General features: G+C 32.9%; 1 protein-coding gene across 1 annotated transcript; it reads right to left on the bottom strand.

Annotated features, from left to right (window-relative positions):
* Positions 1–7,538: 7,538 nt before the first annotated feature.
* On the bottom strand, positions 7,539–14,474 carry LOC107962150 (lysine-specific demethylase JMJ30). Its single transcript, XM_016898399.2, has 7 exons — positions 13,835–14,474; positions 11,851–12,060; positions 10,100–10,234; positions 9,869–10,012; positions 8,667–8,759; positions 7,917–7,955; positions 7,539–7,810 (listed from the first exon to the last, which is right to left on the bottom strand). Exons 1-7 carry the CDS (start codon positions 14,318–14,320, stop codon positions 7,646–7,648), a joined length of 1,272 nt encoding a protein of 423 aa, XP_016753888.1. The 5' UTR covers positions 14,321–14,474; the 3' UTR covers positions 7,539–7,645.
* Positions 14,475–24,898: the final 10,424 nt, after the last annotated feature.

Genomic DNA, 24,898 nt, shown 5'->3' with positions numbered 1-24,898 from the left:
ATTTTGGTAATGACTAATGAGAACTTATGCATCCTGAAGAATTCTTCTGTCAAGTCTAGATGTCATCTTGCCTTACCTATATTAACTATTGCTTTATAAATGAATATGTAGGTTTTGATTGGGGGTGTTTTCAAGGTAATGAGCATGCCATTTGTATTTCACATGGAAATTAATTTGATTATAAATTATTAAGTTATTTGAACTAAGAAAACAGGATCATTTTTAGGTGATACATGTTTTATGTTTTGTGAGCTCGAAATTGTTATTAATTATAATTTATTTTATACATGGTCGGTGTTTTTCTTCATTTATCTATGCCATCTATTGTATCGAAGATTTTACATCCTTTATCATATGTGTTGTAGTTTAGATGCTCCTTCAATTGTTACTGTTTGAAATAGTAATAAATTAAGTTTTGCAATCCTCATTCTTAATTACCTTATTGAAATAGTTGTTTCATGTCCAGATATATTTTCTTTGGCACACATTTTTGAATGAGATTATCAGGTTGCTTTAGCATATTTCTGAGTTGCAATTGGATTCTATTAGGGGGTATGAGAGTAAACCTAAACACCTTCCTTCTTATATAAGATCTTTGGTTAGTTTTATGTTTTTCCGTAAATTGTTTTTGGTCCACTTTTAGATTACATGCTTCAAGCTGCCAAGTAAATAAAATCCTATACTTCTTGCTGAATTTGTAATGAACCGAAAGTTACGGTATCAGAAATTGAGTCTTGAGCACTGTTTCCGTGAAATTTATTCATGAATATTTATTAGAAATATTTATGAATTATAGTTGAATGGTTATTTAGTGTTTAATTAAGTGAAGTAGCTTGAATTTAGTTTAAAGGGCTAAATTGCATAAGGAATAAAAGTTTAATTATAGATTAAAGAAGTAAAAGGGACTAATCTAGTAATTAGACCCTAAGTGTCATGTGTGTGTTAATATTGAATAACGTGTGTAATAGTTGGTATATATGTGTAATAGCTATAAGATATTTTATGTTATAGCTATTACACATGTTAGTTTTATATTTATTATAGGTTAATAATGTATAATAAGTAAAATTGATAAAATAGAAAAAGAAGATAGAAAGACTAACAGAGAGCAAACGTGAAAGAAAGAAGAAAGAAAGAAAGAAATAAAAAAGGGAAATTTCAGGATTAAGGCCCTAAAGTTTGATTGGTAAGTTGTTTTAGCTCATTTTCTTATGATTTTTATGTTTATGGATGCCTAATTCAAACTTCTACATGTATGAGGTTAAAATGAAGAAAAATAAAGAATTTTTAGATATTGATTTAGTTGAATAAATTGAGGTTTTATGGGTTAAATTGATAGAAATTGAAGTTAGAAGTGATTAGTTAAAGGAATTTCTAAGTTAGGTTTAAATAGGGACTAAGTTGAATAGAGCTCAAAATTTATGTTTTATAATGAATTTTATGAGTTAGAAATTGTTAATGAGTTGATTAAAAGAGAATATGAAGCTTAAGTTAAAGAAAAAAAGATTAGTAATGGAAAAAGGATGAAATTGGAATTTTTGTAAAAGTTTGGTAGAAAGTGAAAATGTGTTTTATGAATTAATATATTGATGATTTTTAATTGTATGATTGTTAGTAGCAAATGTAGCACCGGATACGTCATCAAAGAAGGGAAAAGAGAAAGTGAACAAAGATATCGATTAAATTCGATAAATAGTGGTTTGTATTTCTATAAACCGAGCTTAATCGTTATTGCTATATTTGATATTTATATTGTATGAAAATGTGAATGAGGTAAGTATTTTTACCATATTGAAATGAATGTGATTTTGAATACCCTATTAACAGTGTCGGGCTAGTCGGATATAGTTGACATGTCATAGGAATTGGAAGTATTGGGATATTCCGACATTGAGTCGATGAGACACTATGTGTCGACTACTGTTAAAGTTCCGGATTTGTTCCGATTAAGTACTTTGTGTACTATAATGTTAAAGTTCCGGATTTGTTCCGATGAAGCACTATGTGCTTATCCCGGAGTGTGGGTTGGATCCATGTATCCGTTAGTGTCCGAGTTATGTTAATAAGGGTAAATAAAGTAAAGATTATTAAAGTACTGATTGATATTGAATAATAGCAATAATGTGTTTGAATTACCATGTTTTAAAGTTGATTAAGCTATTGTTTATAGAAATACCACTGAGAGTATTCTCAGCGTACGGTTTGTTTCCGTGCGCAGGCTAGGTACGAAAGTATAAGGACTCAGCATACAAGCCGATCCCCGAACTCAAATTGGTGAAGTTTCTATCTTTTTGGAAAATGGCATTGTACCTAGGATGTCTTTTGGTCATTTTAAAAATATCTAAGTTGTTAAGTGATATTTTGGTATGTTTTGTAAATGTTACCAAAACCTTAAGTATGGTATGTTTTGATATGTTAGTGAAGAGTAATAAGAGGAAGTGTTGGTAAATATTGTAGAGAGAAGAAATGAAGATGTTATAAACTTAGTTATCAACATTTTATACTAAAACAGATTTGGACAGTAACAGTAGTCCAACTTTGAAAATATACCAAAAATAGTATAAAGTGAATTAGATGATGAATAAAATATGTAATTGAAGCTTAATGAATCTATTTTTATATGGAAGAAACAAAATAGGTAAAAGAGTTGTATTTTATGAGATATTTACGTTTTGGTGAAACAGGGTTAGAGAAATTTCTGGATTCCCTATTTTGATTTTAAAAATTCACCATAAATTGTGTATTAAGAATTAGGACTCAAAATTTATATATATGGATTCTTTATTGAGTCTATTTTTAATTGAAACAAATGGCATAGTCATTGGATTTTTGTACAGGAAGAAATTTGATTCGTAGTGCACAAGGGTCAGAGTAGCTGAACCCTGAAATAGGGGAGACTTTTTCTAATAAATTGTACTAAGTTGCCTGACCAAAAATTCTAGAAAAAAATTAGTAAGTAGATATATGAGTCTAGTTTCAGGGAAAATTTACAGAATTGGATTTCGAGTTTCGTAACTCGAGATATGATTTTTTTAGCGACCGTGATGCAGATGGATAGTTTACTACGAAAACTGTTTAAGTGCTAAGATAAGTTTTGTAATGTCTCCTGCTTGACTCCGGCAACGGTCTCGGGTAGGGGGACGTTACAGAATTTATATATGTTTCTTTAGATGTTCATCATTAATTTTGCGAATCCTACTTTCTCCTGTTTGGAACTTTAAACTGGATGAGAGAATAGAATCTTTTGAAGCTTTTTCTTATTTCTTTTGTTGAAGATGTCACGTTGTTTATAAATCCACATTACTTATAACTGTTCTAATTTATCTAAGAACTTCATCTTATCAAAGGCATCAATTATACTATTTTTCTCCTCTCTTCGTCTTTGGCTGATTTTTTTTTACAGAGCACCCATTTTTCTCTTTGATTGAAATGCAATAAATTTTAAACTTAGAGATTAAGACATATTGCAGTCACTACCTTTTATTTATTTGCAGTCATGGAAGTAAAAAAGAGAAAATAGGGAGCTTGCATGAATTGATGTTGGATTATACAAACATACACTAGTTATTAATTAAAAATCAGTAACTCTTTGTTGACATTTTTCTTTTTAGAGTCGAGATTATGAACTTTTGGGTATTTAAGCTACACCAACTTAATCTAGTTTTGTTCTTTTAAGGGGTCATCTTGCTCATTTTTCGTAATGTACAATAACCATTTTGTTTATTTTTCAAATAGATGGATTGTAATGCAATTTAAGATATAAGACAATGACTTGTATAATGTTTTTACCATTGGTATCATTTTACAACTAGTGAGATTAATTTATTAATAATTATATAGTAATTCTCCGAGCATGTATTTTGTGAAAGAAATATTAATTTACATTTAGCTTGTCTTTTTCTCCTTTTTATATAGTAATACATTTCTTAGTTGCTAAGTTTTAAATCTTAAATAAAAACTAAATCTTTTAATTGGCCCCAAAATCGAAGGCCATCCTTGGAGCTGATAATGAACATAACCCAATCAATTTCATGGGCTATTGGAACATTGAAAATTATAGTTTTTGATTTTAATTTTATTTATTTATTTATATTATCTTTAAATATTTTAAAGTAATTTAGTTGCTTTAAATATCATTTTTAAAACAACTATAATTTTTGTTTAAGACATTGTTATTTGCTAAATAAAAAGTCGGTTTTGTTGAATGAAATTTTATAAAGAAATCAATTTCAGGTTTTTTACTTGCAAAGATAGTTGTAATTTCTATTTTGTGCTTTGCAAAGATTCTTAATATGTATTGTTCATTTTTCTTTGTCAATGTGTTATTGCTTTATCTTCTTCTTTGGCTTGCTTGATTGCTTCTTCCACCCACACTTAAGCCTCTTGTATTCACTGAATTATTGTAAGTTCTTCTGCAATTAAATTCTTTGATTTTGTTTTATTGTTATTGAGATTAATATTGAAGAAATGTGATCATTTTCCTATGATTTGAATATATGTAACACTTTAATATCTTGCAGTAATGATTTGTTTGCCTTTAATAGTACAAAGTGAGAGGCGTAAAAGAATTGATAATACATTGACAGTATGGTTGCAAATGTGTACAGTTGCGAGTTGCTTCTTAGTTACATTAGGTGTCGTCCATAGCCTACATACGTAGAGACCAAGGATTAGATCATATATTTTAGATTTTTATGCAAAATGAGATTATGTGAAAAGACTTGTATATGCTAGTGACGAGAACAAGTTAGGATGAATAGAATTACTTTTTTAAACTATGTGAGATGTTACAGACTTGTTTATGCCTTTCGTATTGTTTATCTATTTATTTTCTATTTAATTTATTTATTTTTATATTTTTAATTACAAAGTAATAGAATTTTATTTTGAATTCATATATGTTCTTTTTGAGAAGACAATATCTAAAACTACATATAGTCTCTCTCCAACCCATAAATAGGAGAATAATGAGATTCAGCGCACTCAAACTTATGTTCTCTTATATTGCTATAAAATTAAATAAAATAAATTAATATAAACTACTTAGTTGGTTACCCAAACTTTTTAAGCGTTTTCATTTTGATCACTCAAATAAAAAAATAAAAAAAAACCTTGTAATTTAGTCACTACCCTTAGAAAATTTTCACTAATCTAACTCTTTCACCAATAAAAAAATTTTCTCTTTCTTTTTTGTCATATTTTATTATTCTTCTTCCCCAACTTTGTTTCCCTCCCATGCTTCTGCCTCCAACACCCAACTTGATCATATCACCCCACACCAACTTCTAAGAACCAAAGATGCCTTCGCTGCTTTAGAACTACCCTCTGTTGTTATATGCATCTCATAGCTATCTTGATTAGCTCTTTGAGGTTGTGTTGGTACTAGTTTAATTTCCATTTTTGGTCCCTGTTCTTGTTTGGAACTTTCATGGGAAACAACCTAATCGTATTCTCCAATCAAAACCTAAAATATAGTTCATCTGTTAATAGTTTGCAATGTTAGTAATCCCACCTTACTAACAAATATTAAATTCTTTACAATTTGGATAATTGAGTGTCTTGCCCATTAATTAAGTGGGCTTACTTATTAGATGTTATGTATAAATTTACAGGTCAAAAGGTCGATTCTTGGACTTTATGTACATATGATTATTATTTCTATTTTTGAAAAAATTATAACAATTATTTTATTTGCGTTGAGCAAATATATTTAAATACACAACTTTCAGAAAATACATTAAATTAAAAAAACATTGTTTTTTTGAAAAGTTACAATGTTAGAGAAAAACGTAACTTGTACCACAGGTTACGTAATAAGTTTCTACATGTAAAATTCAATAATGTCATTTTTACCGTTATATTTTGTTATTTTAAGACTTGTTGTGTGTCCTAGAAGCAAATTAAAGCCTGAATCACAGTTCAAATCTATTTGTTTCTTTCCTTAATTTTTCTTTCTTACTTTATAAGTTTCTTTTGCGTACCACCTTTTCTAACATCATAAGGACAACAAATTATTGTACAACACAAAGCCCCAAGAACTCAATCCAAGGTTCATCACCAAATGCTCAATGTAAATCATTTCAGTAGTGATGGTAGCCAAATACGCAAACGCCCATGAATAAGCAATCAAAGTAAAAGCGGAATCAGTAGCTACATACTGAACAGTACCACTCAAAATGATCAAAAGAGACATAAATGTGAGCTTTGAAGGACAAGGTTTGCCTCCTAATCTTTATATCAGCCAAGGCAACCCAAAAAGGGTGTCAGTGATCTAAACACTATGGAAGTATCCACATTCGCATGGTTCATGATGTAAAAATCCAAATTTGCCCAAAACCCAGACCCCTAAAGCAGAAGTTATGTAATGCAGTCAATAAACCTAGGTAACTGAATTTGGTTATAACAATAGGTATGCTTGAACAAAGTGCATAAACAACTACTAAACTGCCAGTAGCATATTGTTTTTTAGTGGATTCAAAGCTAAAAGCTAACATTTTGGAAACCCAAAAAGATTATAAATTTATTCTCAAAAAAAAAAAACAAACAGCCCAAGTTTAAAACAACAGATCTTAAACGAAATTGACAATGACAGATACAGTAATGGGAATTATAAGAGCATGTGGATAGTGAAGAAATTTATATGATTTGACAAGAAAATAAATACTTTGATTATGGCAAAAAAAGGAAAAAGAAAAAACAAATTTAAAAGTATAATGATGAAATTAAAAGAGAGATATAATAGAAACAGAGTAGTCACCGATATGAAAACAGAGATCCCAAATGAATGGCTGTGGGAAGTGCTGAAACGAGATTTTATGGAGAGATGAAAGATATGGGGATGGCCATTGAGGCGTAAAGGGTGTGTACTATAAGCAAAATCAGCGTGTTTGATTCGATAATACCGGTAAAAAGGACAGCGACAATGTTCAGAGGTTGTTTCCCCAAGTCCTACATCTCTTGCTAGGGAAGAAAAATGAAATATGACAAAAAAAAATGAAAGAAAAATTCGATTGGTGGAAAAGTTATATTATATTTGGATTTGCTGTGCCTAGACAGATGTGGGATTACTGATAGACTAAAATAAAAGTTTTTCTAATAATAATAATTAAATTATAAGTTTTTTAAATTTAAGTAATCAAAATAAAAAGTCTAAAAAATTGAATGGTTAACTAAGTAATTTACCCAATGGATTATTAAAAATTACATACTTAAATATTGAAAAATAATTAATTTAAAATTTCATTAAATTAATAAAAAAATTTATCATTTTCAATATAAATTAATAAATAATAAAGTTACATATTTAAATAAATAAAATTATTAATTTTAAAATTTTAACAATTTATGCTAACTAAATCTTAACTTGATTGACATCAACATTATTACCAACGAAGGGGGGCGTAAATTTGAACATATCAGAACACATTTATCATTCTATTTAAGAGTTGAAGAATGAATATGAGTAGAGTTCTAAATATTATATAAAAAAAAGACGATATGGATAATAAATCATATGTTTGTGTAGTGAGAGAGAGAGCTTGCTTGGAAAGATGTTCGATATCAAACCTATCCGGTAAACTAGGGCGAGTTCAAAGATAAAAACTCCCCATACACGCATAAATACACTATTATCATTGCTTCTCTTTCAGGCTGGCTGCACGTAAATTTTGCCAGCAAAGGTTTTGATATACATGAAGTCCACTTCTCTTCCAAAAAGAATTTTAAAACATAGACATAGAAAGAATACTAAATGTTTACATATTCTAAGACACCATTGAACTTCCAGAATCGGTACTCCACCAATAGCTGACTGAAAAACTTGTCGTTAATGATCTCACATAATGCCACCATTTCGGTGGGATATAAAGCATTTCACCTTCCTCTAAAATGCAGTCTATGAATTCTAAGTCACGCACCTTTGGAAACTCTACCTCATCTATGTTGTCCAGATCAACCTGCATAACATACATCTTTGGTCAGTGTTTGTCGCTAAAGCTTTTCATATTAACTGATAAAAGACGCATAACAAAATAAACAGCTCTTATAAAAAACAGCTCTATATGAAATTCATAAGTAGTTCAATGATTTCCTTTTGTCCCAACACATCAGATTTTACCGCCTAACATTTAGGAGAAATTTAATTTTTTTCTTAAGAAAAAAATAATGGAGCACACCAATGAACAAAAATCTATTAAAGCAAGTGTTTCTTTAAAATCAATACAAGACATGCTGCTCCTTGCCTAACCAAAGTCTGCTCAGCTGTAAATTAACAGAGCAAAACATATACTACAACTAGAAGAAATCTAAAAAAGTACCAACCTTGCTGAAAATGGTTATAAATCAAACTAAAAATCATGACCAAGCCCTTAAATGAAAAAGTGGTCAATCTAATGCTAGATGTGCACATTGGATTCGCCAAGACAATAGAAAAAAAGGTGTTTCCATGTCCAAGTGAGTGTCTTTTTGTTCATGTCTTAAGAGTATACATGGATGGAACACTGTAATGCAAATTTTATCATGAAAAGTATTCAGGCAAGTCATTTACTTGTCCAAGTGAGAGAATGTGCATGTCTTAAAAAGTCTCCACGGATGAAACACTACAATATCAGTTTCATCTCTTACACAAAGTTCATCAATCCAAGAGAGGGGATCAAGTAAGTGGATACCTGGCTGGAATTGTTGAGCATGGTTTCGCTGTATGGGTAAAGCTCCTCAGAATATTTAGCCGAGTAGAGTCTCACATACTTCTTACCAACAACCTAAAATAAGGAGCAGAGTATCCATTGAGTTAAATCCATGCAGAATTAAATTGGACCTGCTACCCACCAACAAGCGTTCATAGATAATGCAGCATAAGGGAAAAGAAAATTGCCTGAAAACCATTTCAAAAGCTTAAAAAAAAGTTTATACAAGAGTCATTGTAATTGAGCTGTTGAAGAGTGTAGAGCTAAAATAGCTAGTTGAACAATACTCATGAAGAGAAGCATAGGTCAACAATCATCAATGAAGAATTGATGCTCTTGAAAAACATAGCTCAAGAAATGCTACATGCTAACCTAACACTCCCTATTACCCTTTTCCTGCTAGGAGATGCTTGACTGAAGGCCCCTTATCATTGTATGTAAGAAATGTGACCCTAGAGATGATTCGGTGCTTACCAGAAAGCACATTATGTTAAAACTTTGAAATTTATTCAAAAAGAAAAGTAGATGATTTAAAAGATTAGAACATTTCAAATTTCATGCAAACCATTCCAAGAAAATGCCACAGGTTTTTATCCAATGACCCCAAATCATCTTTTAAACTAGTAGTCTGGATGTCTAATTTTGCACAAATCTGAAGCAAAAATAAAATGCATGATGACCTAAATGTATCAAAGAGCATAATGGAATATGCAACAATGTTGATTAAGATGTTCTCCCTGATTAAAGAATCCCCTTCATACAATTCATTTGAAGGAGCCCTTGCGTGCTGCTACTCATAATTTACTAAAAAAAAAAAAAGAAATTCTCTTTTGTGAACTAGTTGGATGGTAAACTACTCATTTACAAATCTAAACCAGTTGGACATATACCGATTTGGAGCCTACTTTAAACATGAGTCCATAATACTAAACTAATAGCACAAGATAGCATGTCAATAATGTATTGCAGCATGGGGAACATGAGTCAAGCTACCGCTACTATTATAATCTAAACTCCAAAACTGAAAACAAACCTACCATCTCAAGACTCATGAGCGAGTATATTATGGTGTGGATCATGGTGCAAAGGTATTTGTCTTTAGACTCATGAGATATGAAAAAAGTTTCATTGGAGACCATGATTCACCTTACCATTTGTTAGGATTAATCAATGCATGACAGTACCTGAGCAAGGATATTATGGTGTGGGTCATGGTGCAAAGGTGTAACTGTCCCAGCTGGACCAAACCATGCATTGAGAGATCTCAGCTCCCCACCACCAGCACAACAATAGTCAGGAATAGAAATGTCTTTCCGCAAATCATTTATCTGCATTATTGTAGTAGCATTAATGCAGCTTCAATACATAACAGTGAAATTAAATCTCACAAGAATAAAATAAGAGGATAATACTACCTGATCAAACAATTGGTGTTGTGCCAAATATGTAGGGGCCTTACTACTGCAGCCTGTAGATTGAACCCTCTCGAGAAACTCAGAAAATGTAACAAGCTCTTGCTTCCACTCTGAACACAAGTAGTTTTTTCCTACCTGAAAAGCATTCCAAGCTTTACCAGCTTTCAGTTTAATTATCTTCATGGTAATAACTTGCCAAAAATAAATAAAGGAAATAGAATTAAATAGCTCTCAATAATACAATCTCCATCCATAATAGGATTTCTTAGTGACAATAACTAGGTAGTTAAGTGAAGAATAACTTTACAATTTTTTAAGACTTCAGCAAATCATTTTATTTCCGCTCCTAAGTCCAAAAGTGGGTGGCTGAACCATCTAGACCAATCCTTAAGTTCTTTCAGTTAACCATTTTTAAGTATTGGGGAAGGTTAACCAATCATTTCTTACAGCAAGAATATTATGAAAAGATTCTAACTAGATTATGGCATTACCCATGATGTGGGTGGAACAAAAACTTATATATCAAATGTATTTATAAAAAATTTGATAAAAAAATAACTGAGACTTCGGTTGAAATAGTGAAGTTATTAAAGTTTGATGTTTTAGGTTCAAACCTTATTTTTTGCATTTCTCTAGATTTTACATTAAAATGACAAAAATAGTCATATTAATGTTTGTTATTTTATTAAAGGAACAGGTTTTCAGTAATTTCCCAATTGAGTTGGGACTGGTCAATGGGTGACACTGACCCATCGGCCCTTTAAATAATAGTGTATGTACAAGAATTCCTTTTTGTTTTGTTGCTGAATAAATGATGAAAGCTTGTTTAATTCACCAAACACCCAACTACAACGTTCCCTGAAAGATTCATCCGTCAAAGGAAAGATCTGAAGCTTTTTTCCATTATGATCATTAAGAATCCTATTACCTGGAGAAGGATTCCATTGCTCAACTAAATTGCCTGAGAACTACACATGATCACATAATCATTAGTCAAGCAAAACAAAGTAAGCAAAACGATATGATAACCGACGGATTAAGAAGGGTTGGGTTTAGTGGAAAGCTTAAATATTTGCAAATACCGGGTGTGAGCCCACTTGATTGTCTGATTGTAACAAGGTAAGTACATTACTCTAGATGTAGAAGGATATCTGGGTTCAATTTTGGCAATAATGGCTCCATCCGCTAAGGAATAATAATCAGTTGGGATACACTAGAAGATCAACCATTTAGTAACCTTACAATCAAGAAAACACTCAGATACGTGACTCTTTGCAAGTGCCTCAAGATTGAGTAAATTCATTACAATGCCCACAAAAGAAACTAAAGCATAAGGATCTTTAACCTAGGCAATTGCTCATTGAGCATATGAAGACACAAATTGCCTTCGGAACCAAACTAAAACTATCAGGATCTATGTAAGATACAAAAGATGAGCCACAAACCCGCATTAGATTATCAAGATCCACACAAGAATGCACCTTAGCTTAAATGCTGTGAGAAAATAATTAAGATCGGTATCAAAGAAATATTCCCAGTTAAGTGACTTAATATGTAGAAAAGATCAAATAAATATGTTTAAAAGATCAAATTATGTAGAAAAGATCAGATAAATTACTGTTTAAAAGACAAAATAGTATATATGCAGGTAGGAGAACATATGTGAGGAAAATATAATGTAGCAAATCATTTGTTACAGATTTGATCTCTACTGAATTTTCAAAAAAAAAAAAAAAAGGAAGGTTAATCACCTCAACTGGGACAGTACGATCACCAGCAATCCTTCTTAAATAATCCATATCATTCCACCTTGTCCTAGCTGGCCAGTGAGCCATACAGTCAGTAATTATAACCGGAGAACCTGAGAGGAAATATTCACATAGAAATGCCTCCAAAGATAGGGCGGACCTCTTCCCCACAATCTTGGAAGACAATGACCTTATTGGTAAAATTCGTAGTACCTATAGGATCAGAACAAAACAGAAACAGAGATTAAACTCAGATATCATGCTACCATACCAATTTCTCTTTATCAGAAATATTCAACCATCCTATTCAAAAAATAATAAATTACAGGAAAAAGGAGCTAGCCAACATGATAAAATGATGTAAAATATTATTTATGAATATAAGTATCTAAAAGAACTAAAGAAATGACAAATGGACAAGTTACCCTGTTTTTACTTTGAAGAATAAAATAATACACACAGCTACAATTTCTGAAAGTAGCATATCACAGTTATACCCTTTTTCCTTGTGAGCATGTGTCTGTATGTCATGGTTATTGTTCATTTTTAACAAAATAAAAATAAGAAACACCGTTGTTAAACTACCTGGTGGATCCTTGTACTATAATTTTAGGAGCTAATATGTAAAATTATAAACGACAGTAAGGTTATGGTGTTAAAAGATGCTGACTTGTCATGTTTAAAGTGAACAAAATTTAGTCCTTGTGGCGTTTTGAAAATGCTGAATTTTAGTTTTATATATTTTTCCAGATCACTTTAAAAAACAAGTCAGAATTTTTTTTAACATTCAAGGTTACCTCATTGTTTCAGAATTAAATAGACGAGGACCAAAAAAACAAGAGAGAGAGAGAGACCAAGACAATATTACTCAGTTTTAAAATAGAGAGCCTATTTACACTTCAATCTATAATCCAGGGACTTGTGGGGTAGTTTAACCAATAGAATCCACATAACAAGTTAGCAATAGATGGAAACCATGGTATTTATATTGTAAGCATCAAATCAAACTTAACCACAAAGAGAAGAAAAAGTAAAATTCTATTAATAATATCCTCAATGTTTTATTCATTGAAGGCACAAGCATAGATGAAGCAAGAATCAAACCATCAATACATACTCGAAAAAGAAAAATAAAATTGTTATAGATAGTATTTATTTATACTATACAGAATGTGCCTAATTGAGCTAGTGCCACTAGCTAAAAGCACAAACTCGGTAAGAAAAGTACAAAAGAAGACCAAAAATTATGTTATAATAACAAAATGGAATTAGAGGAATTTAGGTCCTCTAACTTTAAAAAAGATGTCTACTCACTCTGTTTTTATAATTATGCAACAAATCAGATGGACACTGAACTCACATAAGCATAAGAAACTCAAAGGGATTCTGCATTTGAGCATTTTCTTTTTCTTCCAATAATCTGATGAAGTAAAAGTTTGTTCTAACACATCCACAAGGGAATCAAACAACAGACACTATAATCAATTCACAGAAGAGAAAAACTAAAACTTCATATAGTTTTTGAGTTTTTATTGACATTAAATTTGTTCTGAGTTGATAAAAAGCAAAAGAAACTGGTAAAACTCATAATCTCATTCAATTAGAAAAATGAAACCCAAATTCATGTATATCTTATTATTAAATACTAAAAGATCAAAAAACTTTCATTGTCAACTATTAAAAGGTATATTCTAGCACGCATCCAAACATGCTTTTGGCTTCAACATCAAAAGCAATCTCCACACGGAAACTACAATAAACCCTAAATTTAACCAATTAACATTATAACTATGTTTATACTATCATAAACATTATTACTAATCATGATTAGTTAAGATAATATTACAACAATTGGTTTTTCATTCCAAGGAAGAAGAATATTTTCAATGCATTTTTCTATCTATAAGTACAGTCTGTCTTTAACAATCTCCAATTTCATTAGAACAACCAAAAGATTTTTTTTTTAAATGTAGAAAACGAACCTTACCTCGGACTTATCGAACTCCTGTGGAGAAACCAGCAATCGGGACCCTGCCTCTCCGTGACCTTCTTTATCATTATCAGCTACTCCGTTATGATAGTGTCTGGACTTGGCGGCCAAAACGCCTTCGATTGCGGAGTCCAAATCTTTCCTAAGCAAAGGACCGCCCATTATGATGCCCATGTCCAAAGACCTAAGGGCATCTCTGAACTCACCATTGGATAAATGGAATTTGGCCACATGTAGGCAGGCCATGGAGTAAGCGTCACGCCAGACGGGGAGAACAGAGTGCCAGGGACCGGAGTGAAGTTGCTCCCAAGCCATCTCACATGCGGCCTCGGCAGCGCGTTGGTCGCCGGCAGCGGCTAAAGTGGCCATGCGGGTAAAAGCGTAGCCTCCATGGGAGGTGATGGATTGGAGGAGGGCAGGGGACTCGGAGTCTAGAGTTGGGGTTGAAATGGCGGTGGCGATGTTGGCGGCGGGGGAGGACATGGGTGAAGGATGGCAGTTAAAGCGTTGCAGTGGTATTTTTGGGGAAGATAGTTGGTGGTGAAGGACAGGTAGGTGCGGCAAAGCCCTTTTTAATGATTAGTAAAGACTTTTGGGACTTTGGAGGAAGATATTTGATGAGATATTTACATAGTTGATTATGGAACTCAATCCTTTTTTTAATTCTACAATTTTTCCCTTTCTTTCCTTCTAGAAGCTACGGTTTCCCTTCCTAACATTGAAAACAAAATGCACTTTTTATCATGCCTACAATAATTATTATAGGTTTTGATAAGAATTTTTCACATGATAATGTGTCTTTTAATTATTTTTATGACATTAACTAAGTCATTTATTTTGTACTTTTTCTCGCTAACTTACGAATTTTTAAAAATAAAATCTCTTATTTTAAGATTCAAGAATCTTAAATTAAAATTATAAATCAATTTAACTTGCTATAGAAAAAAAAATCAATAAAAGGAATCAAAAGAACTCTAGTCCTCTATTCTTCTAAAAACCAACCTAAACTAATAAAAACAAAGAAATTGATTGTTTAAAATATGTTTGAATTCAAGAATTTAATAGAAAATCCACTTTATCGAGATGTAGTCTTGAAGATAATATCAAGTCGAGAGAAAATTAAGAGGATTTTAGAGTGTAAAAAAGAAAAAAATGTTTCATGAAAATAAGTACGAAAAACAGTTTCCTCCAACTAATCCTTCAAAATGAGAATTTTGTCAAAATAGACTTGGTCTAATTGAAAATAACCTCAAATTAAAATTATTTTTTTAATATTCACACATTAACACCACTAATTTTACTAATTTTATAATCTAGTCCATAAGTCTTAATTACTAGGCTCTCTACTCAAATCCCTAATAAATCTAATTAATGCCTACACAGTAATCAATGAATCTCCATCACCTTATTGAATACATCCTCGAAATCTTCTCAGTTTAACTTCCCAAAATGACTCAATTTAAGATATTCTGTCCAAAATCAAAATTTTTGACACCAACAAAAATTAAGTCATTACTGTTTTTCTTTATAAAGTTTCAATTCAATACTTGTATTTGTTTTTGGAATAAAGTATATTCATCGTTTGATTAATGAGCTAGAGAATAGTGGAGAAGATTTGATCAGTTGAAAACAAAGTTGAAGTTATGTGAGAGTCTAAAACCAATCTTGTAGGATTCCACTAGGTAAACTTCGAATGAACTTTTGGATATGCTCCATCTAGCTTTTGGGGTGATTTTCTAAATCTTAGAGCTTCAAGTTTTCTTTGAAATGATTTTTGAATCACTTGATTTTGTGGCTTGTAGACCATGTTATGATCATTTTCATAAAGGATTGTAATTCAATGTGGGAAGTTCAATCTTACTCTATGGGTTTTACAATGGAAACATTGACTTGACTTTTCGAGACCTTTCAACTACCTTTTTGGGCTATTCTTATGCCCAAACAATAGATCTTTGAGTCATGTTTGAAGCAATTTTTGAATCACTTGATTTCGAGGTTTGTAGCTCGTGATATGGTTGTTTACATAAAAGAATGTAGTTCCTTGTGGCTTGTTCGATTTCAATTGCAAAATAAATTATCCAAATTATTCTTTATAGTGACTTTGTTTAGTCTCCTATAATCAATATACAACCTAAATGACCTATCTTTCTTTTTCACTAATAGAACTGGTGCACCCTAAGGTGACACACTTGGCAGTATGAAACATCTATCAATCAACTCTTGCAACCATGTTTTAAGTTATTTTAATTCTATTGGTGCCATTCTGCACGGTGCAATAGATATCGGAGTAGGCCTTGGAACTAAATCAATCACGAATTCAACTTCCCATTTTGGAGATAACCCAGGCAACTCTTCTGGAAACACATCCATAAATTCATTAATATTCAGTACCTGATCAATCTTCAATCCCAATTCTTGAGTATCAAGAATGTAAGCCAAAAATGCTTCATAACCCTTTCTGATTAATTTTTGAATGGAGATTACCAATATAATATTTGTAGCACAATCAGGTTTATTAGACTCGACAATAATCTACTCACCATTCTGACATCTTAAATCAAATTGTTTCAGTCTACAGTTTGTCACAGCGTCATGTAAAGTTCACCAGTCCATACCCAAAATAACATCAAATTTGTAAAAAGGCAATAACTTCAGATCAGCAAGAAAGTCACATAATTAAATTCTTAGTGGACACTTTCTACGTATCAGATTGACTAAAACACTTTGACTTAGACGATTCGTAACTCTAACATCAAATCCTGTTGACTTAACAAGTATGTTCTTATCTGTTACTAATGCAGTGCAAATATATGAATGTGTTGGCCCAGGGTCCATTAGTGCATATATAGTAACATTAAAGAAAAAGAAGGTACTAGCAATAACATCGGGTGAAGAAGGTTCCTCTCTAGCTCGAGTAGCATATGCTCGGGTAGGCGCCCTAGGTTTAGACTTGACTACCGTGTCTTTGGTTAAACTACGATTTCCCTCAGTTGACACTGGTTTAATGTTCTAATCATTAGTAACACCAATATTCCTCGGGTAGTTTCTCAAAAAATGTTCTGTTGAACCACATCAGAAATAAACATATGTTTTAATTCTGCATTCACCGGCGTGTGATTTCCCGCAATGCTCACAAATAGGTCTAGAAACATTACAAACACTGCCAACATTGTTCGCTGGAGTAGTCTGAAATATCGAATCACTCAGCCTCGTCTTATTTTCCCCAAAAAACCTGATGGTGACGTGAGGCGACTAAAGGCTTCCCTCGATTTCTTTGGTGGTGGGGCTAAAAACAGTCTAGATACACTCCGTTTATGTAACATCTCAATTTTAAGCCCAGTCGACATAGTGGTTTCGGGACCACAAATCTGATGAGGAAAAATTTTAATTTTATTATATTTTTATGGTTTAAAATTTCACGGGATGATTTCATGAAAATTTTGTTCAAAAATTTTGACGTTTGGGCACTCAATTTAGTCAAAAGGACTAAATTGTAAAAAGTGCAAAAGTTGAGTTCCACATGTTAGAAGGGTTAAATTGTTAAGAGTTTTTAAATTAAAGGTCCTTAGATGGAAATTAGACCATTAGCTAGTGATGGACAAAAATAGACATGAAATGAGTGTAATAAAATATTTTTAAGTTAGGGGCATTTTGGTAATCTAATAATTAAAAGAATTAAAAAGGGAAAATAAGCCAAAATTGGCCATCATCTTCTCCATTCAGTTGAAACTTGCATGGAAACCATGGCTAGGGATTGGTTCAAGCTTCCAAGCTCATTTGTAAGTGATCCCGAGCCCCGTTTTTAATGTTCTTTACATTTTTTAAGTCCCGGTAATTCGATTTACCTATTTCTACCATTAATTTGAGCTAGGGTTCATGTTTAAAAATTTACCCATGTGTGATATGCATGAATTTTAATGTATAATGGTAGAAAATGAGTGTTGGGTGTTAAATAAATGACTTTTACTAAGCGATTTTCGATGAAAACGTCCGAAATGACCATTTTGTAAAAGTTGTAAAAATGGCATAAAAGGGTGTTTTGATGAGAATTGTAGTTTTCTATAGTTATGGAAATGGTTCGTCTAGGCCTATAGAGTGAGAAAATTGAATAAAAATCACTTTACGAGCCTAGGGGAAAAAGTGTAATTTTGACAAAATTTAGGGGCAAAAACGTAATTTTTCCAAAATATGATTTTTGGATCACATTAAATAATGTGACTAATAATTAGACTAAATGTGATATTATAGATTAAGGAAAACGAGGATTGGATCTAGATCGGGTAAAAAATAGAAAATCGACTGTTAGGTTCTTTTTTACTATTTTGGTTCCGAGGTAAGTTCGCGTGTCAATAAAATTTGCAATGCTATATTTGAATTGAAAATTCTATATTATTATTGCACGAATGACATGATTTAATATATTGAAAAGTGATGAAAAAATGATATATAGAATTGATAAGAACAATGATATATGACTAGTAGCACATGAAATGTTGGATGGTTCAATCATTGATGGCTTGCTATATAATAGCTGAATATATTGAGAATTTGATATAAAATGATGTTTTATTAAGTTGGATAACTTGTGAAAGAGTAAAAAGTAAAGTAAGTCCATTTGCAAGTAAATACAATGTGTGAGGTATATTGATTGCTTAAATGATGATTATATGATAAATGTACGCTCTTGAAAAGGATATGATTTGAATGCTCAATGTATGAAAATTTATGAAACATTGACATGATTGATAATAAGATGAAGAAAAATCTCTGTTGAATGAAATAGGATATTCAATGGATTCTTAAAAATGAATTGATGGTAGAAAGGATCTAACCCGGACGGGTGATCCAATCCTTATATAGCCCTCCCGAAGAATATGGGTGAATGGGTTTAGCCCGGACGGGTAATCCAAATTAGGTTCTGAATTTAGCCTGGACTTGTAATTCAGATTCGATCTTATTTGAGTATATGTCGTTGTAGGGGATTTAACTTGGACTGGTAATTCCGACAATACTTTATGAGTTTATATTATAAGGGATTTAGCCTGGACTGGTAATCTCGTTGTAAGAAAGGAGGTTTGCGGGAGTGTGATTTTTAGGAAGGGAAAATGCGAATTCACAGACATGAACTTGTAAAGTGATCTATGTAACAGCCCTAAATTGACCCTAGTCGGAAAGTGGTTTCGGGACCACAAGACCGAGTCATAAAAATAATTAACCATTATATTTGATGCTTATTATATGTATATAGGCATGTGTGAAAATTTCATGTTTGAATTTTGTTAATTGTAAGTGAATTTTGCTAAATAGGACTTGTGTGAGAAAATTTAGAAATGTGCTAGGCAAATGTTAAAGTGGCCTATTGATGCATGCTAGAAAATGTTGTCCTTGCATGTCAAAATACCCAAAACTTGGGATGGTGGCCGGCCATGCTATGGGTAAAAAGGTATTATAAACATGCTATGTTAGTGTTTCATGGGAGGAATGATAAAATAAGGAGCATGGTAATAAAATAATGAAAGGAAAATGATGAAGAAAAACAAAAGAAAAAGTTCTCATGTTGTTCAACTTGGCCGAATAGAAGAAAGAAAAAGAAGGGAAAGAGCTTGGAGAAAATCGGCTATGGTGGTTCACTAGACTAAGGTATGTTGATGTTGTTCCATGTGATTCATGCATATTTTTAGTTGTTAGCTTGAGTTCTACCTAGCCCATGGTTTAAATCTTTGCTATGGGATGGAGATGATATTCGGCCATGGGTGTTGTCTTCTTGGTTGGTGTTTGATGTTGTGGTGATGAGGCATGAAGATGAGTTAAGTTTCGGCTAAGGTGGACTTGTGTTGATGTCATTTGCATGCTAAGTGTGAAGCTTTGTAATGATACATGTGATGGTGATTGATGACTCTTGGATTTCTTTTTAGCATTTTTGAGTTAGACATTAAGTTCTTTGTTTAACCCATGACCAAAATTGAAATGGTATGGTGTCTTGATGCATTCGGCCATGGTAGGAAGTAGATGAGAATTGGTAGTAAGGTGAAGTGCAAATGTTAGTATTTGATTACTAGTGTATATATGTGTATTAGCCGAGTTTTGAACTTGAAACAAAATGGTATGTAGTCAATACAAGTAACCATATTTGTAGGAAGTATTAAGCATATAATCGGCCTCAACATAGACATGCATATTCGGCCACATGAGGTAGATTGGTGTTGCATGTATTCGGTTAGAGGCAAGCATATTGATGCTTTTATCTTGGCTTAGATAATCGGCTAAAAGAGAGTGTGGGCTAATATGTTGAGTTGATTCATGATTTCCTATGTAACACCCCGTACCCGAGACCGTTGCCGGAGTCGAACACGAGGTGCTAACAGACATAATACATTTATTTTCACAGTCCATTTGAAAATTTTCCAGACAAGCTGGTTACTGCATCACTGTCGCCTTAAAAATCATATCTTGAGTTTTAAAACTCAAAAACCAGTTTTGTAAATTTTTCCTGAAACTAGACTCATATGTTCATCTACAAATTTTTTTCTAGAATTTTTGGTCGAGCCAATTAGTACAGTTTATTAGTTAAAGTCCCCCCTGTTTCAGGGTTCGACTACACTGACCTTTGCGCATTACGACTTGGATATCTCCCTGTACAGGGATTTAATACTGATTCCGTTTGTTTCTAATGAAACTAGACTCAACAAGGAATATATACATGTAAGTAATGACTTCTAATTATCTCTGGTTAATTTATAATGAATTTCCAAAGTCGGAACAGGGAATCCAGAAACTGTTCTGGCCCTGTTTCACGAAAACTTTAACATCTCATAATATACTGTTCATATGACCGTTCCGTTACTTTCCTATGAAAATAGATTCATCAAGGTTCGATTACATAATTTATTCACTATTTAATTCCATTCCTACTATATTTAGTGATTTTTCACATCCACATCACTGCTGCTGCCAACATCAGCCTTTAGGGTAAACTTTACCTATTACATAGTTTCCATGATTCAACTAGCCCTTTAGCATATATAGCACAAAATATGATCATGATTAACCATTCCAATGGCTAATCGTTCCCAAACATTTCCTTACCTCTTAATGAACATCATACAAGACGATTATAATATTAAGCTCAAAGTGTATATAAGCCATTTTCGCATGGCTATCCAAATTTATACAAAACCAAAGGGTCCATGACCAACAACAAAAAGGGTAGTCCTATACATGCCATTTCAAAGTTCAACCAAAAGTGTACCAAAAAGGGGCTTTGATAGTGTGGGAGACTTCGACTTCAACAATCCCGAGTCCGATAGCTCACGAACCCAAAATCTATAAAACAGAGAATCAAAGAAACGGAGTAAGCATTTAATGCTTAGTAAGTTTGAGCCATGAAATTAGACACAACCAAAGTATAACAATCATATGGCTAAACGGATAATCTCATATGCACAAATTCTCAATATCATACTTACTTCACATTACCAACCCTTATATTCATACACAAAATATCAACTTAGCCAAGACCGGAAGCTCATTAATTTACTGAGCGAATATTATTTAAACAGAATCACCACCCTAATGCATATACGAAACGTACCTCATCGTTGGGTTTTACGAGCGTATCAATTTAAATTATTACAGCAATATCACTCGTTCCCAAACCAAGTACCTTCGGAGTTTAGCCGGATATAGCCACTAGCTCAAATGCCTTCGGGACTTAGCCCGGTTATAGTAACTTGCACAAATGCCTTTGGGACTTAGCCCGGTATAATAACTTGCACAAATGCCTTCGGGACTTAGCCCGGAATTAGCCACTAGCTCAAATGCTCTCGGGACTTAGCCCGGTTATCATCCGAATATTCATGCACATATCAATAAATCATGACACATCTAATTTCATTTTCTTAATTAGAGTTCAAACAGAAGTCACGTATTAAGCATTCCCATTTCGGCTCACTAGCCACAAACAAACAGCATGGTTTAGTTTGCTTTATAACACGATCTCTATGCACATACATTATGACTTAATCAAATTATAAACTAAGTCTCATTGCTCGAAAACTTACCTCGGATGTGGTCGAACGTTTCGGCGGCTATTCGATAACTTTTTCCTTTCCCTTATCCAACTTTGGTCCTCTAAGCTCTTGAGCTAATTCAAACAAATTTAACTTATTAAAGTCTCATTATGCTAGCTTATGGCCGAATATGACAAGGAGCTTGATAGGTCATATGGCCACCTTTTAGCTCAAATACACAATGGTCATGCGCATTTTTAATCACATTAAGCAATTTAACACAATTCATTTGAACATCAAAAGAGAACCTCAAGGTACTTAGCCCATATATACATTAGGCATTAAAGTCACATATATATATGGAAATCATGAATCAAACTCAACATTTTAGCCCACACTCTCTTTTAGCCGATTATCTAAGCCAAGATAAAAGCATCAATATGCTTGCCTCTAACCGAACACATGCAACACCAACCTATCTCATGTGGCCGAATATACATGTCTAGGTTGAGGCCGAGTATATGCTTAATACTTCCTACCAATATGGTTACTTGTATTGACTACATACCATTTTGTTTCAAATTCAAAACTCGGCTAATACACATATACACACCAGTAAATCAAACACTAACATTTGCACTTCACCTTACTACCATTTCTCATCTAAATAACGTGAACAACAACCACATTTCTCTTCTACTTCCTACCATGGCCGAATGCATCACAACACCATACCATTTCAATTTTGGTCATGGTTAAACATAGAACTTAATGTCTCACTCAAAAATGCTAAAAAGAAGATTCAAGAGTCATCAATCCACCATCACATGCATCATTACAAAGCTTCACTTTTAGCATGGAAATGACATCAACAACAATCCACCTTAGCCGAATATCATCTCCATGACATAGCAAAGATTTGAACCATGGGCTAGTTAGAACTCAAGCTAACAACTAAAAACATGCATGAGTCTCATGGCACAACATCAAACATACCTTATCCTAGACACAAGTATGGCCGAACCTCCTCCTAATCCTCTTCCAAGCCAAACATGAAGCAAGAGCTCCTTCCTTTTTCCTTAGAACTTTCGGCCAAAAGAAATGAAAAAGGATGGACACTTTTTTTTCTTTGTTTTCATCATATTCCCTTTCATTATTTTATTACCATGCTCCTTATTTTATTTTTCCTAACATACATCACTAACATAACATGTTTGTGACATGTTTCCACCCATAGCATGGCCGACCACTATGCTTTAATTTGTCTAATTTGACATGCAAGGACAAGCACTTTCCCACATATATTAATAGGCCTCTTTAACACTTGCCTAGCATATTTCTAAATTGTCTCACATAAGTCCCTACTAATAAATTTCACATACACTGACCAAATTAAAGTATGGAACTATCATACAAGCATTTACGCACATCATAAACACAGAATATAACCTTTAATTATTTATAAGACTCAGTTTCGTGGTCCCGAAACCACTTTCCGACTAGGGTCAATTTAGGGCTGTCACATCATATATATGTGACTCTAATGTCTAATGTATATATGGGTTAAGTACCTTGAGTTTCTCTTTTTGATGTTCAAATGATTAAATCAATTTATTGTTAAATTAAGCTCAAGAGCAAAGGGGAACTAAATCCGATAAAGGGAAGGAAAAAGTGATCGAATAGCCGTCGAAATCGTTCGACAACATCCAAGGTAAGTTTTCGAGTAATGAAACTTAGTTTACGATTTGATTAAGTCATGACGTATAATCATAACAAATATACGGTGATATAATGATTCTACTTGAATTATATGTTGAGTTAATTAGTCTATACGTATGATGGGTAGCTGTATGTGCATAGAGATCATGTCATAAAGCAAACCAAATCATGCTATTTGTATGTGGCTATTGAGCCGAAAATGGGAATGCTTAATAGTTGACTTGTGTTTGAATTCTAGTTATGAAAATGAAATAAAGATGTGTCATGATTTACTGATATGTGCATGAATATTCAGATGATAACGGGGCTAAGTCCCGAAGGCATTTGTGCTAGTGACTAATTCCGGGCTAAGTCCCGAAGGCATTTGTGCTAGTGACTAATTTCGGGCTAAGTCCCGAAGGCATTTGTGCGAGTTACTAATTCCGGGCTAAGTCCCGAAGGCATTCGTGCGAGTTACTATATACGGGCTAAGTCCCGAAGGCATTTGTGCGAACTACTATATCCGGGCTAAGTCCCGAAGGCATTTGAGCGAGTAGCTATATCCGGTTAAATCCCGAAGGTACTTGGTTTGGGAATGACCGATCTTGCTGTAATAATTTAAATTAATATGCTCGTAAAATCCCACAATGAGGTATGTTTCGTATATGCATTGGATTAGTTGATTCCTTTTAAAAAGTATTCGCTCAGTCGATTAATGAGTTTCCGGCTTTTGGTTAAGTTGATCTCTTTTGTATGAGTATAATGGTTGGTAATGTGAAGTAGGTATGATTTTGAGAATGTGTGTATATGAAATTATCCGTTTAGTCATATGAATGCTATACTTCAATTGTGCCTAATTTCATTGCTCAAAACTTACTAAGCATTAAATGCTTATTCCGTTTCTTTGATTCTCTGTTTTATAGATTTTGGTTCGTTAGCTATCGGATTCGGGATTGTCAAAGTCGAAGTCGTCCACACTATCAAAGCCCTTGTGGTACTCTTTTAGTTGAACTCTGCTAATGGCATGTATAGGACTGCCCTTGTGTTATTAGTCAAGTACTTTGGTGTTGTATATATTTGGATAGCCATGCGAAAATGGCTTATATATTTTGAGCATAGTGTTATAATCATTTTGTATGTATATGGTTATTGAGAGGTGTGGATATGCTTGGCAATGATTGGCCATTGGAATGGTTAATCATGATCATATTTTGTGCTATATATGCTAAAGGGCTAGTTGAATCATGGAAACTATGAAATAGGTAAAGTCTACCTTAAAGGCAGATGCTGACAGCAGCAGTGTTGTAAATTTAAAAAATCACTAAAAATATTAGGAATGGAATTAAATAGTGAA

The sequence above is a fragment of the Gossypium hirsutum genome, chromosome A06 (assembly GCF_007990345.1).
Source record: "Gossypium hirsutum isolate 1008001.06 chromosome A06, Gossypium_hirsutum_v2.1, whole genome shotgun sequence".
Taxonomy (NCBI): Eukaryota; Viridiplantae; Streptophyta; class Magnoliopsida; order Malvales; family Malvaceae; genus Gossypium; species Gossypium hirsutum.
The sequence above is the reverse complement of the archived record's forward strand: the minus strand, read 5'-3'. Positions and strand labels throughout refer to the sequence as shown.